General features: G+C 46.4%; 1 protein-coding gene across 1 annotated transcript in view; it reads right to left on the reverse strand.

Moving 5' to 3' along the window:
* IGSF5 (immunoglobulin superfamily member 5) overlaps nt 1-14,645 on the reverse strand; it is a gene marked incomplete at both ends in the record, with an annotated part of 33,804 nt that overhangs the window by 1,513 nt on the left and 17,646 nt on the right. The window contains 3 exons of the mRNA XM_080696445.1: nt 807-907; nt 4,062-4,086; nt 9,281-9,421. Coding sequence (XP_080552571.1) covers nt 807-907; nt 4,062-4,086; nt 9,281-9,421 — 267 coding nt within the window. The remainder of the gene's footprint in view (nt 1-806; nt 908-4,061; nt 4,087-9,280; nt 9,422-14,645) is intronic.

Here is a 14,645-nt window from a genome sequence, read left to right on the forward strand (position 1 = left end):
ACACCCCAGCCCAATTTTTTATTCTTTATTTTGAAACAGGGTCTCCCTGAGTTGCAAAGGGCCTAAGTAGCTGAGGCTGGCCATGAACTATGATTCTTCTATCTCAGCCTCCCAAATGTTGGGATTACAAGCGTGCACCACCATGCCCGTCTTTACGGAAGAACCTTTAAAAATGGAGTGAGTCTCTACCACCCTGTCAAATTGAATGGGAACAGGTTTCTGGCCAAGTTTCAGTTTTACTCCAGTCTGGTTAAAGTTTAGAGGAAGTTATATACGATGGGTTAAAATGTCCCCCACACATACTTTAAAATGAAGACTTTAAAGAAAATGCCTGGGGGAAGGGACTCAGAAAATCATTTTAAAACCTTCAGATTGCTGGGTTCATTGGTGAACGCCTGTAACCCCAGTACTTGGGAGGCTGATGCGGGGGACCATAGGTTCGAGGCCAGCCTCAACAACTTAGTGAGGTCCCTAGCAACTTAGCAAGACCCTGTTTCAAAATAAAATAGAGCTGTGGTAGAGCTCAGAGTATATATACCCCTGGCTCAATACCCAGTACCCCCTACACGCACACATAAAACCTTTCAAATTTCTACCTTACTTTAATCTTTAGACAAATGGGTGGATCTATACTCTTAACCTACTCCTAAAATATTCCTAATTCTAGAATTTCTTCTTCTAAAAATTAGCCAACACCTAGTTGCCCCGGTGGTGAGGTTTTCCCTTAGGAAGCTGGCGTGAAGTTGGCCAGCCCTCCTCCCCACGCATTCTCTTCCAGTCTTTCTGCTGCTCCTTGGGTTACTCACCTGTCTTCTGTGGCTCATCTGAACTGTATCCATAGTTCACATTTTCGCTCTTTAACTTTGGCTCAACAGTTACTTTGCTTGTGTTCACATTTGCAGACTTCCTACAATTTGACCATTTGACAGAGTTGAACGTTAATCAGCAATGGAGAGCCGGTTTACATGGTTATACTCAGAATACTTTTATACAGTGAACTTACTACCGGAAGCCTACAGCTCAGCCACTGGCTTCCGTGTAGACAGCCACATGTTCACATGTTCCCATGATAGGGAGAGCTGGAACTGTATCATGAGAGCTCCATGGACCATTTCCCACCTGGTACTCGATGCTCAGAGAGCACTGACTAAACGAAGCAGGGGCCAGTGAACTATGACCCACAGGCTAAATCTGGCCCGCCATCTGTTTTTATAAATAAAGTTTCATTGAAACACAGCCACATCTGTCCACTTTCATATGATCTGAGGCTGTTTCATATTACAAAAGCAACATTAAATAGTTGTAACAAAGACCAGATGGCTAGCAAAACCAAAAGCATTTACTATGTAGCCCTTTTTGGAAAACCTGTGCAGATTCCCTAAGTAAAGCAAAGATAGGTAAGGTTTGCTAAGGGAAGGAAGCTTGCCAATGTATATTGAGAAAATTCAAAACATTTATACTCAACTTGTAAGAACTTACTCTACGGAAATAATCATGAAATGTGCATATATTTACCTGAAAGAATTCATTCATGAACTATGTAGAGTACCAAGAACCATAAACAACCCAGGTGGCCAGCAAGGGGGGATTGGTAAAATAAAAGATGGACATCTATGCTGCCCGTGAAAATCACAGCCTGTGGGCACTCTCACGCACTCCTGGGGGCAGCACACACTGGAGTGACTCCTTTAGAAAACCAGCAGGTTCATCCCCAGCCCGCCTTGTGGCCCAGCTTTCACCACTAAGGATGTGCCCAAAAGAAGGCAAACAGGAATGGGTGTTTATGTGCACCAAAAGGACACACGAGACATCTCAGTGCGGTATTCCACTTATAATGGCCTCGTCCTGAAACTCTCCAAACACTCATGCAAGTAAAAAGGGAAAAATAAGTTGCACATATGCCCAGAATGCCACGCTCCACCGTCCTGCGCCATCCCATCCGCATGCTGCAGGGCGGGTCGCCTCAGAGCGGGAAGCTGCAGGTGATGTGGCTGCGTCCACGTGATGGGACTCTGTTGCTATGACGTGCATGTGAATCTAAGCTCTGGGGGAGTGGTGTGGATGTCAGAAGAATGTCGCCCTTGGTGACCAGGGACAGACGGCAATGCGGCAGGGGTTCAAGGAAGCTTTTAGGCTGGGTGCCCAGCGTGTTCTAGTTTTCTGTTTTGGTGCCTTGTGAACATCGGTCAAACTACACAAGTATTACTTGTATCCTCTTCTGTACTCACACTTCCATTTAAAACTTAGTTGGACAAACCAAACCAAAACATTGTGGGTATTTGTTGGCAGAAATAACCTTCAGGAAAGCATTAAGTGAAAATAGCAAGCTATAAAATAATGTTAAAGACGGTACAAATTCTACAAAATGCCCACATGTGCATACCCCCGGGACAGGGACAGCCTGGTCCAGCCAGGGAGCTGCACTCAGACAGAAGACCTAGGCCCCGGAACAGGGCTACCAATTCACGTTCCACCCTTTCACTGTCCACGGGGAAATACTGGAAATACTATCCAACCTCTCTATCCCAGTATCCTCGTCTATAAAAGAGCCTCATAAAATCGTTGTGAGGATTGAGTAAGATTAAAAACATCTACAAACCTCAGAGCAGTACTTACCATGTCTGTCAAGCCCTCTATGTGTGTTAGATATCATCAAGGCTGCCTTGCACAGCTTTACACTGCATCCCTGCACATCCTGTCCACATCCTTACACTGCATCCCTGCACATCCTGTCCACATCCTTATACTGCATCCCTGCACATCCTGTCCACATCCTTACACTGCATCCCTGTGCATCTTTACACTGCATCCCTGTGCATCCTTACACTGCATCCCTGCACATCCTGTCCACATCCTTACACTGCATCCCTGTGCATCTTTACACTGCATCCCTGTGCATCCTTACACTGCATCCCTGCACATCCTGTCCACATCCTTACACTGCATCCCTGCACATCCTGTCCACATCCTTACACTGCATCCCTGTGCATCTTTACACTGCATCCCTGTGCATCCTTACACTGCATCCCTGCACATCCTGTCCACATCCTTACATTGCATCCCTGCTGTTGCTATTCTCTACCTGCCATGCTATTCAGCTCTTGATTGCTTTACTGTGCTTTGAAACCACCGAAGATCCCCAGGAATAGAAATAAAAGAGGGCACAGTCAACAATGACAAGGAAGGCTGCGATCCCGCTGCTAACCACAATCAACAAAAATGCCAGCGTAATGATCTGGGTGGGCCTTCTTTCTCTTCCCCTAACCTCAGAGCAATAGGCTCTCAGATGCTGCCCCACCTCAAAATAGAGCTTTCTCTTGGAACCTCATCAGCACCAGGGGCAGAGGGAGAAGTACCCAGCACTGAGTGAATATGAGCATTTATCCATAGTACTATATGGAGCCAGAAGGTGTTTTGAAATCCCAGCATTTAAATTATCTAATAAATACTGACAACTAGATGCAGCTGTTAGAACACCCAGGACAAAGCCGGTGTTGTCTGAAAACCCTCCCCTTGGGGCACCTGCGCCTATTAAGTACCACAGACAGGTGCTGAGCCAAGTCCTTGACTAAGTGCTTGTAGCTCCTCCTACACAGGGGACAGTAAGAGGCCTTCTTCAGTCCTGCCCTCCCCACTGCCTAATCCGTCCTCCCGCAGAGCGCCGTGTGCCTCACAGACTTCCCTCCGCTCTCACAGTTCTCCCGCCCCAGAAATCCCAACGTCACCTCTGTCCCCAGCCTTGAGGGAACAGGAGGGACAGGAGCGGCCACGGTGCATAGTGTCCTCCTGTGGACAGAGTGGCAAACGTCAGACTCGAAGAAAACCCACTCCATTTCTCCAAGTCAAAGGGAGGTAATTCAACCCCCAAAGGTCATTCTGTGATTAATGTTGCCCTTTGAGTTTGTGGTTGGCATATGTGTTTTTCAGAGATATTCCCGGGGCTTCATTTTGAGTAACATAAACCTCTAAAGTCCCACAGCGTGTATGTGTGTTGCTGGTGGTCGTGGTAGTGATGGATGTTTGGTTTGGTTTTCATAATACTGATGGGGTTTCAAACTTACCTTATTTCATCTTGATAACTAGATTCTGCAAAACAAAAAAAACCATTAAAAAACCAAGATACTGATTTTTTAAATAAAATATCATTGACTTTTATAGACTCCCTGATTTTAATAGACCTCACATTAGTATCTAGGTATTGTTAAATGGGCCCCCACATGATTATCAATTGGATATTAGGATTCACTATACTAATTTTTCTGATATGTATCACTATACTCATTTTTCTAATACATATCTGAAAAATAAATAATTCCTAGGTATCTGAAAGATACTGGGCACCCAGTAAGTACTTAGTGAACACTGAATTTGATACACAGGATTATAAAGACTCCATGTACCAAGAAGCACTTGGTGTCACCAGCCGGCACTGCCATTCACTCAGTCCTGCGAGCCAGCACCAGCCAGAACTACGCAAACTGTCACCTCATTTAATTGTCACGACAACTGCAGAGGTAGTTATTACTGTCATCATACTTCAACAGACCAGACGTCATCATAGTAGTACCACCCTTCCTCTTTAATCTTAAGATACATTTTCGATCTTTTTTTGTTTGGGTTTTGTGGTACAGACACAGTCCACCTAGGAGCTATATCCAGCCCTTTTCATTTCTCATTTTAAAGCCAAAGTCTTGCTAAGTTGCTGAGGCTGGCCTCGAACCTAAGGTACTCCTGTCTGAGCCTCCCAAGTACCGGGGCTCCAGGTGTGCACCACCAGGCAGGCCTGGCTAATTGCCAACATGCCTAATCAGGGGATTCTTGAAGTGGAGGGAATATGGAGTTTGCAGATGGGGAGAGCCAGGCCGCAGACGAGGTCCCCGGCGCTGTCTACAGCCGTGTTGTTTCCAACTCCACTTCCTAACCAACCCTTCCATAAGCCAGGCTTCACAAACGCCTAGAAAATATTCACTTTCCTTATTGTTTTAGGGAATATTCTCGGTTATTTTCAATTCTCATCACACTTTCTGTTTCACATCCCAAACCCAACCTCAGAAACGATCTTATTTAAGTTGCGGAGGCCTGCCAGGCCTCCCTCAGTGACCCCTGCGGTACAGTAGCGGGGTGGCCAGCATGCTCCTGGGAAGCTGGGCCCGGAGGCCGCCTGGGCCCTCTCCCCCAGGCTGCCATCCCACGGCCCGAGTGGGGCCCTCAGGCTTTCCTCGACTGGCACACGGAGAATGTCCCAGGTACCGCCAGAGCACCAGACAATGTCTTTTGAAAAAAAAAGTTGATGTTAAATATTTTTGAGGCATTGAAATCATCGTCGTGGGGAAATCCAGAACTCTGGTGAGCTTTCCGTGGCTCCTTGCCTAGGCAAGAAAAAGGTGAACTGTGTGCCACGTAGCAGGAGTGGGGGCAATGAGGTAGGATAGAAGAAAAAGAGAAAGGAAATGAGGTAGAAGGATACAAACGGGGAAGGAAAGAGGGACTGCAGCTTTACATCTAAAAACTCCATGATCACCCTTCCCTCCGATCTGAAGGCCTGCTCTCCTCCAAGCCTGGATTCGTAAAAGGTCCAGCAAATCGTAGAGGATGCCAAGTCCGGGTCATTGGTACCCAGATATTTTGTTAGCGTACAGAATCCGAGCGTCGTCCATGAATTCAGTGAGCTCAGCCTGAGGTTCTAAGTCCATCAACCAGGGGACGTGAGCCTGACGATTCCGAGAACCAGACCAAACGCAGCCTGTTCTACACTCCACAGTAAGAATCGAGCTCACCCCACATGTGTGCACGAGCACACGCACACACGCACGCTCACCATCTGCCAACCCCGTTGCTCACCATTTACAAGTGTGAGCCACAGTCCCCAGCGGGCCAGTCTCTCTGTTTCTCACTTTGTCTCTGGCCTTCATTCTCACTTGAATGTGGATTTCTTACTTCCATAAATAATCTGCCTACAGCCCTTTTCTTTGTCTTGGAAATCATTTTCCAACTCACATCTACGCCAGGACGCTTTCCCCCAATGTTAAGGTGTGGTATAATTTGTACCATAGCCACTCCTGCTGTGCCGGGCGGACTTTGTAAGTGGGTTGTGGCAAATATCTGTTGATAGCCCTCACCTGGACTTCCGGAGAACAAGACAGAACAAACCAGCTCCCCTTAAGTAGGCTCCCACTTCAAAGTTAAATCAAGGGTAAAAATCTAGCCAGGCATCATGGCACTTGCCTGTAATCTTAGTATTTGGGAGGCTGAAACAGAAAGGTCGCAGGTTCGACGTCAGCCTCAGCGATTTAGCAAAACCCTCAGCAACCTAGCAAGAATCTCCTGTTTCAAAATGTTAAAGGGTAGACTGAGGTGTAGCTCAAAGGTAGAATGGCCCTAGATTCAATTCCTACTACCAAACAAAAGTAAAATCATCTAGAACTGATCATAGAAATTTTAATATATTAATTTATTTAGTTCTCACAGTCAATTCTAATTTTGCAGATGAGAAAAGTAAAAATCATCTCCCTCCATGTCCTGTGTGGGTCAATAACTACCTTCTTAGCAGGCTACAGAGGTCAGATAAAGGCATGGTAGTAACAGAAAGTCCCAGCGACCAGGACACAATGTCTCTACCCCACAAGAGCTAATATAAATAGCAGTCTTGCTGGGCATGGTGGTAGACACTTGTAATCCCAGCATTTGGGAGGCTGAGACAGGAGGATTGCAGTTCACAGACAACCTCAGCTACTTAGTGAGGCCCTTTGAAACTCAGACCCTGTTTCAAAATAAAGAATTAAAAAACAGGGCTGAAGGCATAGTCCAGAGGTAGAATGCCCCTGGGTTCCCTCCCCAGCAGTGCAAAAAAAAAAAAAAAAAAAAAAAAAAGAAAGAAAGAAAGAAAGAAAGAAAGAAAATAGCAGTCCCAAAGCACAGAACAACCCAGTCAGTTCACAGTGAAAACTGCAGTTATTTCAATAGTTTTCATTTAAAATCCAGTGTATCTTATTTGAGCACCCCGTCTGTGGCCAGCGGAGTAACATCCAGTAAAACAAATCCCATCTCATCAAGGCCAACAGGAGTTTATGACCGCTCCACTTCTGCTTCCCGAGGAATCAAGTAGCCCCATAAAATTAATCTCCCAAGCACAAACCAAATCCCTGCAGGAGCCGAGGCTGGACCATGATCTGGGTTAAGGCTGGACCATGTGATTTACAATAGAGGGTCTCATTAAGAGAGTCCGCCATGTAAGAGTCGGTGGTGTGCCTGGCATACGCAAATAGTGCTCGTCAGATGCAGCCAGTGAAGATGGAATTAAAAATGCAATTCAACTGACATGCAAGCAACATCAGGCCTCTGCTCTTAAAAAAAAAAAAAAGCAATTAGACTGTAGAAAAAATTCAAAAAGGAGGAGGGGGAAAGAGGAGAGAAAGAGGAAGGAAAGGAGGGAGGGACTAAGGTAGGGAGGGAGAAAGGGAGGGAAAAGAGGAATAATCATGCGACCAGCACTTAGAAAGTTCTGGGCCATCCACAGGGCAGAGCGTCCTTCAACTGTGAAGCACAAACTCCCAATCTTCCAGACAAGCCCGCGCCAGTGTTGAAGAGGTCAACCCCAAACCAGGACTGCTTCCACAAAACCTGGAGGATTTCAGAAGACCTCGTTCAAAAGAAATGGGTCATTATCTTGTATTGATTTAATTTGTACTAATTTCTATGAATGGAAGGCCTATTTTTCTTTCTACCACCACATCAACATTTGCCTGCAAAGAGAGATTTAAAAGTTCACAGAATGGGAAACAACCTTTTGATGTGTTCAGATAGGTATAATTCTAGAAAAAATGATTGCACTTAAGTGACATATTATAATAGCTGTTCAGCCTTGCAGATAGCACAAAGATCTAATACACAGGGTCTCTGGTGAGAAAGGCCTGGCTTTTCACCTTCTCAAAGCAGGAAGACCTTGGTGTCCAGAGCGGATGCTCCAGATATTAAGAAAAAAATAGTGTCCACCCTAAGTTGGTTCTCTCTTTGCCTGTCAAGTTCCCATGGCTCCTTTTGAAGACATTGGAGCCAGTGTCTCTCTGTTTGTGGTTTTGTTGTGTTCATTGTTATTGCCGTTGCTGTTGTTTTCTCAGCTGTATTAAGGTATAACTGACAAATGAAAATCATGTGTATTTCCAGTGAATAATGTGGTGTTTTGATATACATTTGCACTGTGAGGTGATTAAATCAAGTTGTTCAAGACATCCATCGCTTCATATACTTAATCCCTTTTTCTTTTCTTTTTCTTTTCTTTTCTTTTTTTTTTTTTTTTTTTTTTTGCGGTACTGAGGATGGAATCCAGGGGCATTCTACCTCCAAACTGCACCCTCAGCCTTATTTTTTTTTATTCTTTATTTTTGAAACAGGGTCCCACTGAGTTGCAAAGGTCCTCACTAGGTAGCTGAGACTGTCCGTGAACCAGGATCCTCCAGTCTCCACTTCCCAAATGCTGGGATGACGAGCATGTGCCACCACTCCCGGCAAGGAATCACTTTTTAATGGGAAGAATGTGTTGAGCCTATTCTCTTAGCAAATTATAAGTAAATGCTGTATATATTAATCATAGCCACCATGCTTTACAGTGGATCTCCAGAACTTACTCATCCTAACTGAAGCCTCGAGCCCCTTGGCCAACATGTCTCCAACACCTTGGCCCCATCCATGGTAATCGCCCTTCCACTCCCTGTAGGAGGTCAACTCTTACTGGGTCCCACATATAAGTGAGACCATGCCTTTCTGTGCCTGACTTATTTTACTTAATGTTTTCCAGGCTTGCCCTTGTCTCAAATAATAGAATATTCTCATTTTTAAAGGCTGAATAGTATGCTACTGTGTGTATCATACTCTCTTTATCACTCATCAGTCAATAGACTCTTAGACTGTTTCCATTTCATGGTTGCCGTGACTTGGGCCGCAATGAACCTGGGAATTCAGAGATCCCTCTGACATGCTGGCGTTGTTTCCTTTGGGGATACACCCACAAGTGGAATTGCTGGATCACATGGTAGCCCGTTTTTAATTTTTTGAGGAAGCACAATACTTGGATGCTAGAGAGCCCTCGCATACGACCGTGTGCTGGGGCTCCCTTTCCTCCACCGAGGCGTGTCATTGTTTGTCTTTCTGATGGCAGCCATTCCTGACAGGTGTGACGGAATCTCTCCCAGAATTCAGAAAGAACTCATGAGTTTGTCAACATCAGCTGCTTGCAGCCAGTGTTCATTTGAAACCGCATATAAATGTATATGGGAAAAGTTACCTTTTTTCTCTCTTCCAGAGACACAACAGCAGCAGAATATTATAATCAGAACAATGATCAGGATTAAGAGCAACGAAAAGGATACGGCGAGCAGCACGATGGCCCAGGTGGGCAAGGCTGGGCCTGGCTCGTCAAGACCGTCTACAGAGTTGAAAGGAGAGAAACAAACACGTTAGTGAAATTTGCACTGTCTAACACCACAGATCCCACCACAACCTAAGTTGCATTATATTTTCCAAAAATACTGTAACTATTTAGCCCGCTATAGCTATGTGCCGTAGGCAACTTCCCCTCTGTGTAATTATTTGTGCAGTACCATCCACCACAATTTTTATTGGTGCCCATAAATAACTGTTGGTGACTCAGTCCAAGTATCAACTGGTTAATGCCTCCAACGTTCCTGAGATAAGGTCGAGGGAGGATGACAACTCCCAAGGAGTGGCGTAGTGATTAGGAGCGATTATCACACTTCTCACAGCCTCGTGTAGTCAAGAAACTACTACAGAGCAGCTACTGCTGGCCACGAGTGGGAGGGAGCATCCAGTTCTCTCTTCCAGGCCCCACCCTTTGAGATTCCAGAGTCCAATGGGAATAAGAATATAAGGAGTGAGGGCCACTTCCGAAGGAACTCGGGTGCATGGCTCTCCCCACAGCCCAGCCCAAACCCACGGCAGAAAGTATTTCTCATAGAGAAGCTCTGTGTGTGTGTGTGTGTGTGTGTGTGTGTGTGTGTGTGTGTGTGTTACTGGGAACTGAACACAAAGGCATTCTACCTCTGAGCTACACCACCGGCCCTTTTAGTTTTGTTGTTTTTTTTTTAAACAGGGTCTTATAAAGTTCCCGCGTGTTGTCCTCCAACCTCCTGTCTCAGCCTTCCGAGCCCTGGCATCACAGGGTACACCCCCACACCTGGCTGTGTTGCACTCTTATTTTGTCCAGTAGTCCCTGGGTTGCCAGAGAAAAGATGCAAATTGAAGCGGAGCAAGCAGAAAGTTAAAGGGAAGTGGAGGGAGAAGGAAGGAAAGAGGTGAATGGCGCCTTGACCTTTTTATGTTGCTGTGTCTTAGAGCTGTCCAGTTCTGGCTGTGTGTGTGATTGTACGATTTCAAACTGATTAAAATAATGCAAAATTAAATATTAAGTGGCTCGGTGCACTGGCCACATTTGAAGTAGGCAACCAACACATCGAACGTTTCTGTCCTAAGGGAGAGTCCTGGGCAGTCTGGGCAGCACAGTCCAGCCACTGCTTGTGGGACCTACACTGAGGTCCCACGAGGGCACTCACCCAACATCCATGCCTTGGATGGATGGAGCCAAGTGGAAGCCAGACCTCCGATGTTGAAGCCGATCTGTGAATTGCGGTCCCATAGAGTGCTGCTCAGCCCTGAGTGTGTGGTGGTACCTGAGAGTCAGGGAATGCTACGATGCTGGATGCTGCTCATAAAAAATACTAAAGCCATAGGCTTCCTTGAAGGAAGGAAAGGTTTGCTTCGAAATCAGTGGCCGGCTGGCCTGTTGAAGCAAAGACTAGCATTAAAAAAATCACTCTTGCGTGTTTTTCTTAAAGTTGTCCTTGAAAATTGACCTGGAAATTATAGTCTGCTACTCCTGTGCCACTATTAAATGCTCTGAATAAGTGTAAGAAGCGTTAGAGATGATCACTCCTGCCTGGTGTCTACAATCACCAACAGCACGGATGCTGACTCACGGACAGGCAAGGACCCAGCTGCAGAGTATTCACAGACTTGTCTAAAAATAAGTGCTGAAATTCAGGGGCCTCTGTGCGTTGAAGAATTATATCATATAGAAAGAAATCTTACGTCTTTTGCCCTGAATGCAGAGCTTCTTTGCACTGCTTAAAAAGACTTTTTAATTTTCTTCTAAGAATTTAAGAAATGTTAAATAGTTTTGACACTTTCTTTTTTTAACATCTCAAATTCATTGTCATTCCAAATGTCTAGAAAATCAATCAAACCATTGCTTCCAATTCTTCTTGTATGTCTTCTACTGTCTAAATGAGACTCAGGTCCCTCAAAGTCAAGGACCATATCGTATTTTTCTTATATTCTAAGCACATGTGACACAGTAGGTGCAACGGATGGATGGATGCAAGGAGAGATGGATGGGTGGGTGGGTGGGCAGATGGATGGAGAGATAGATGGAGGGATGGATGGAGAGATGGATGGATGGATGGATGGATGGATGGATGGATGAATAGATGGATGGTTGGATGGATTAATGGATGGACAGATCCATACATTGATGGATGCATGCATGGATGGAGAGATAGATGGTTAGTGGAGAGATTATGGATGGATGGACAGATGATGAAGAGACTGATAAAGATACTGAATTCCTTTCTGCCTAGAGAAGTCTCCACATCAGGCCATCAGCTGCAGTTGTGCCAAGCTTAGAATTCACCTTTCTCCTCATATTAAAATGCCAGAAGAGAACTGTAAGAAGGTAAGAAAGATAAACTGCTTTTGTAATGTGAACTCTCTCCACCTCATTCACTATCTTTCTGATATGAGTTACAGAAAGAGACAAGAAAAGGGTTTCCCAAAAAGAGGTGATGGGAAAGGACAAAATTATGCCCATCTCCTACCATACCTCCCCTGCCCCGGAAGGTAAGCAATAACACCATCCAGATCCTTGACTTCTGGAGAGTAAGCTGAGCCCCTTGCTCCACAGACAGCAGGATCCCAGCATCTTTGGGGATAGTTGTAGCACATTTAGAAGCAGAGTGTCTAGAATCGCACCCCATGTGATGACCCGCAGGTGGCTTATGACCCACACTGATAATCCTCGGCATGGGCAAAATGTCATCACGCCCAGCACTCCACATTACAGGAGGCTTCTACTCTCTCTGTCCACAAATGCAGTAGTAAAATTACTATGAAGTAGAGCGGTGCACTGATGACACTCACAGTCTGGGGTTTATAATCCGAGCTCAAGCCGAAGCCGGCAACAGGTGAGAACTCCAGGCTTCTATCGACAGGGCCAGCCAGTCTCCTGGCCAATGCTCACTGCCGCATTTGCTTTGGCCCCCGGCTCACTCACAAGTAGCAATTCCTGCCCACCAGATGCTGAAACATTCAAAGGATGTGGGTGGGAGTTCTGAGAAGCCCAGGAGGCACAGAGCTTGTGCTGGAAATTTCCACAGTCACCTGCATCCATTCTGATGGACTCTTTTAGAAGCTCAAGTTGGCAGATATTACAAGTTTGCCTAATAAAGGAGTTGGCTGGGTTAAACATCGAGGTCTAGCTTAAGAGGTGAGAGAGAGACTAGAATTCTCCCTGACCTAAGACACCATGCCTGTTGACCTACTAAACACCCCGTGCCAGTGGCCGCTCCTCCCATGCTGGGGAAAAACAGTAGGGCTCCACCCTCTGTCAATGGGTCCTGACCCAGGCCAGGTCCCCTGACCAGCAGAGCCACCTGCTGAGACCTTGGGAGTGCCTATTTGCAGGACGGGAGGTGCCTGCCTGGGGCTGGCAACTGAGTCAAAGAAGAGAAAAGGTGACACTGGTGTTACCCCCTTCCTTGTTCCTTGATTCCACCGCAAGCCAGCAGAGGGATGCCTGCCCCACTTAAGGTCCCCAACGGTGACCCAGTGGCAAATGGTATCAGGGCCACATGGCCCAGTTTTACTTCCTATTGGCTGTGAGCACGCACCAAAGGAGTCCATTTCTGCATGGAGTTTCACGCCTCAGAGAGACCTCAGCTGAAAGCAGAACTCTCCCTCTAATCCAGGAGAGTCCTAGGTGTGGGGTGAGAACCACGAGGAGGTTGCTCACAGTAAACAGGAGAGCTACACCCACAACCCTTCACATTTTAGTAATAGTGTATAATTGCTCATGTATGCCATGTATATATGTACTTGGACGCATGTATATATGCACACATACATTTTTAGAATTTATCAAATACTACATATATACATACGAGACATACACATACACACATATTTTTATTTAGTGGAAGACCATCTCTTTTTCTTTTTTGGTACTGAGGATTGAACCACTCGGGGGCATTCTACCCCCAGCTCTTTTTATTTCTTAGTTTGAAATAGAGTCTAAGTTGCTGAGGCTGGCCTCAAACCTGCAATTCTCCTGTCTCAGCCTCCCAAGTACTGGGATTACAAGCATGCGCCACCACACCCAACTGAGGCCAATTTATTTTTAATGAGTGCAATCATAGTAGATTGAAAAATTAAATAGCGAGAGTCATATGTTGCCTGTGACACAGAAGGCTGGGGATGGCCTCATCCCTAACCCAAGCCCTTCAGGTGCAGACGGGATGGGTGGGGCCGGGGGCCCAGGAGAACCGCACCTGGTGCTTAGCTCAGAGGAGCCCGAGTGGGACAATCATCCTGGGACATTCCTGCCTGGGTCTTACATAAAAGAGACAATGCCCAAGGAGGGCCGGTGTGCAAAACTGGAGGAGAGTGACAGGCGCACAGTGAGGGCGGTGTACTGTCTGTGCATAAATGACCAATAAAAACAACAGGGAAAGTTATCTCCAGGCTCACATGTTACCTGCTCCCTCCCTTCTTCATGCCGCTGTGTGCGCCTTACGCTACATCACTGGCTTCTGTGCTTAAGCTCAGCCTGAGTGCATCCTTGTCCCATATGCTCAGCCCATAATCTCAGCCCGAGTGCATCCTTGTCCCATACGCTCAGCCCATAATCTCAGCCCGAGTGCATCCTTGTCCCATAAACTCAGCCCGAGTGCATCCTTGTCCCATACGCTCAGCCCATAATCTCAGCCTGAGTGCATCCTTGTCCATACGCTCAGCCCATAATCTCAGCCCGAGTGCATCCTTGTCCCATACGCTCAGCCCGAGTGCATCCTTGTCCCATACGCTCAGCCCATAATCTCAGCCCGAGTGCATCCTTGTCCCATAAACTCAGCCCGAGTGCATCCTTGTCCCATAATCTCAGCCCGAGTGCAACCTTGTCCCATATGCTCAGCCCATAATCTCAGCCCGAGTGCATCCTTGTCCCATAATCTCAGCCCGAGTGCAACCTTGTCCCATACGCTCAGCCCATAATCTCAGCCCGAGTGCATCCTTGTCCCATAATCTCAGCCCGAGTGCATCCTTGTCCCATAAACTCAGCCCGAGTGCATCCTTCTCCCATACGCTCAGCCCATAATCTCATCCCGAGTGCATCCTTGTCCCATACGCTCAGCCCATAATCTCAGCCTGAGTGCATCCTTGTCCCATAAACTCAGCCCGAGTGCATCCTTGTCCCATACGCTCAGCCCATAATCTCAGCCCGAGTGCATCCTTGTCCCATAATCTCAGCCTGAGTGCAACCTTGTCCCATACGCTCAGCCCATAATCTCAGCCCGAGTGCATCC

Source organism: Muscardinus avellanarius, assembly GCF_963383645.1.
Source record: "Muscardinus avellanarius genome assembly, chromosome: 5".
NCBI lineage: Eukaryota > Metazoa > Chordata > Mammalia > Rodentia > Gliridae > Muscardinus > Muscardinus avellanarius.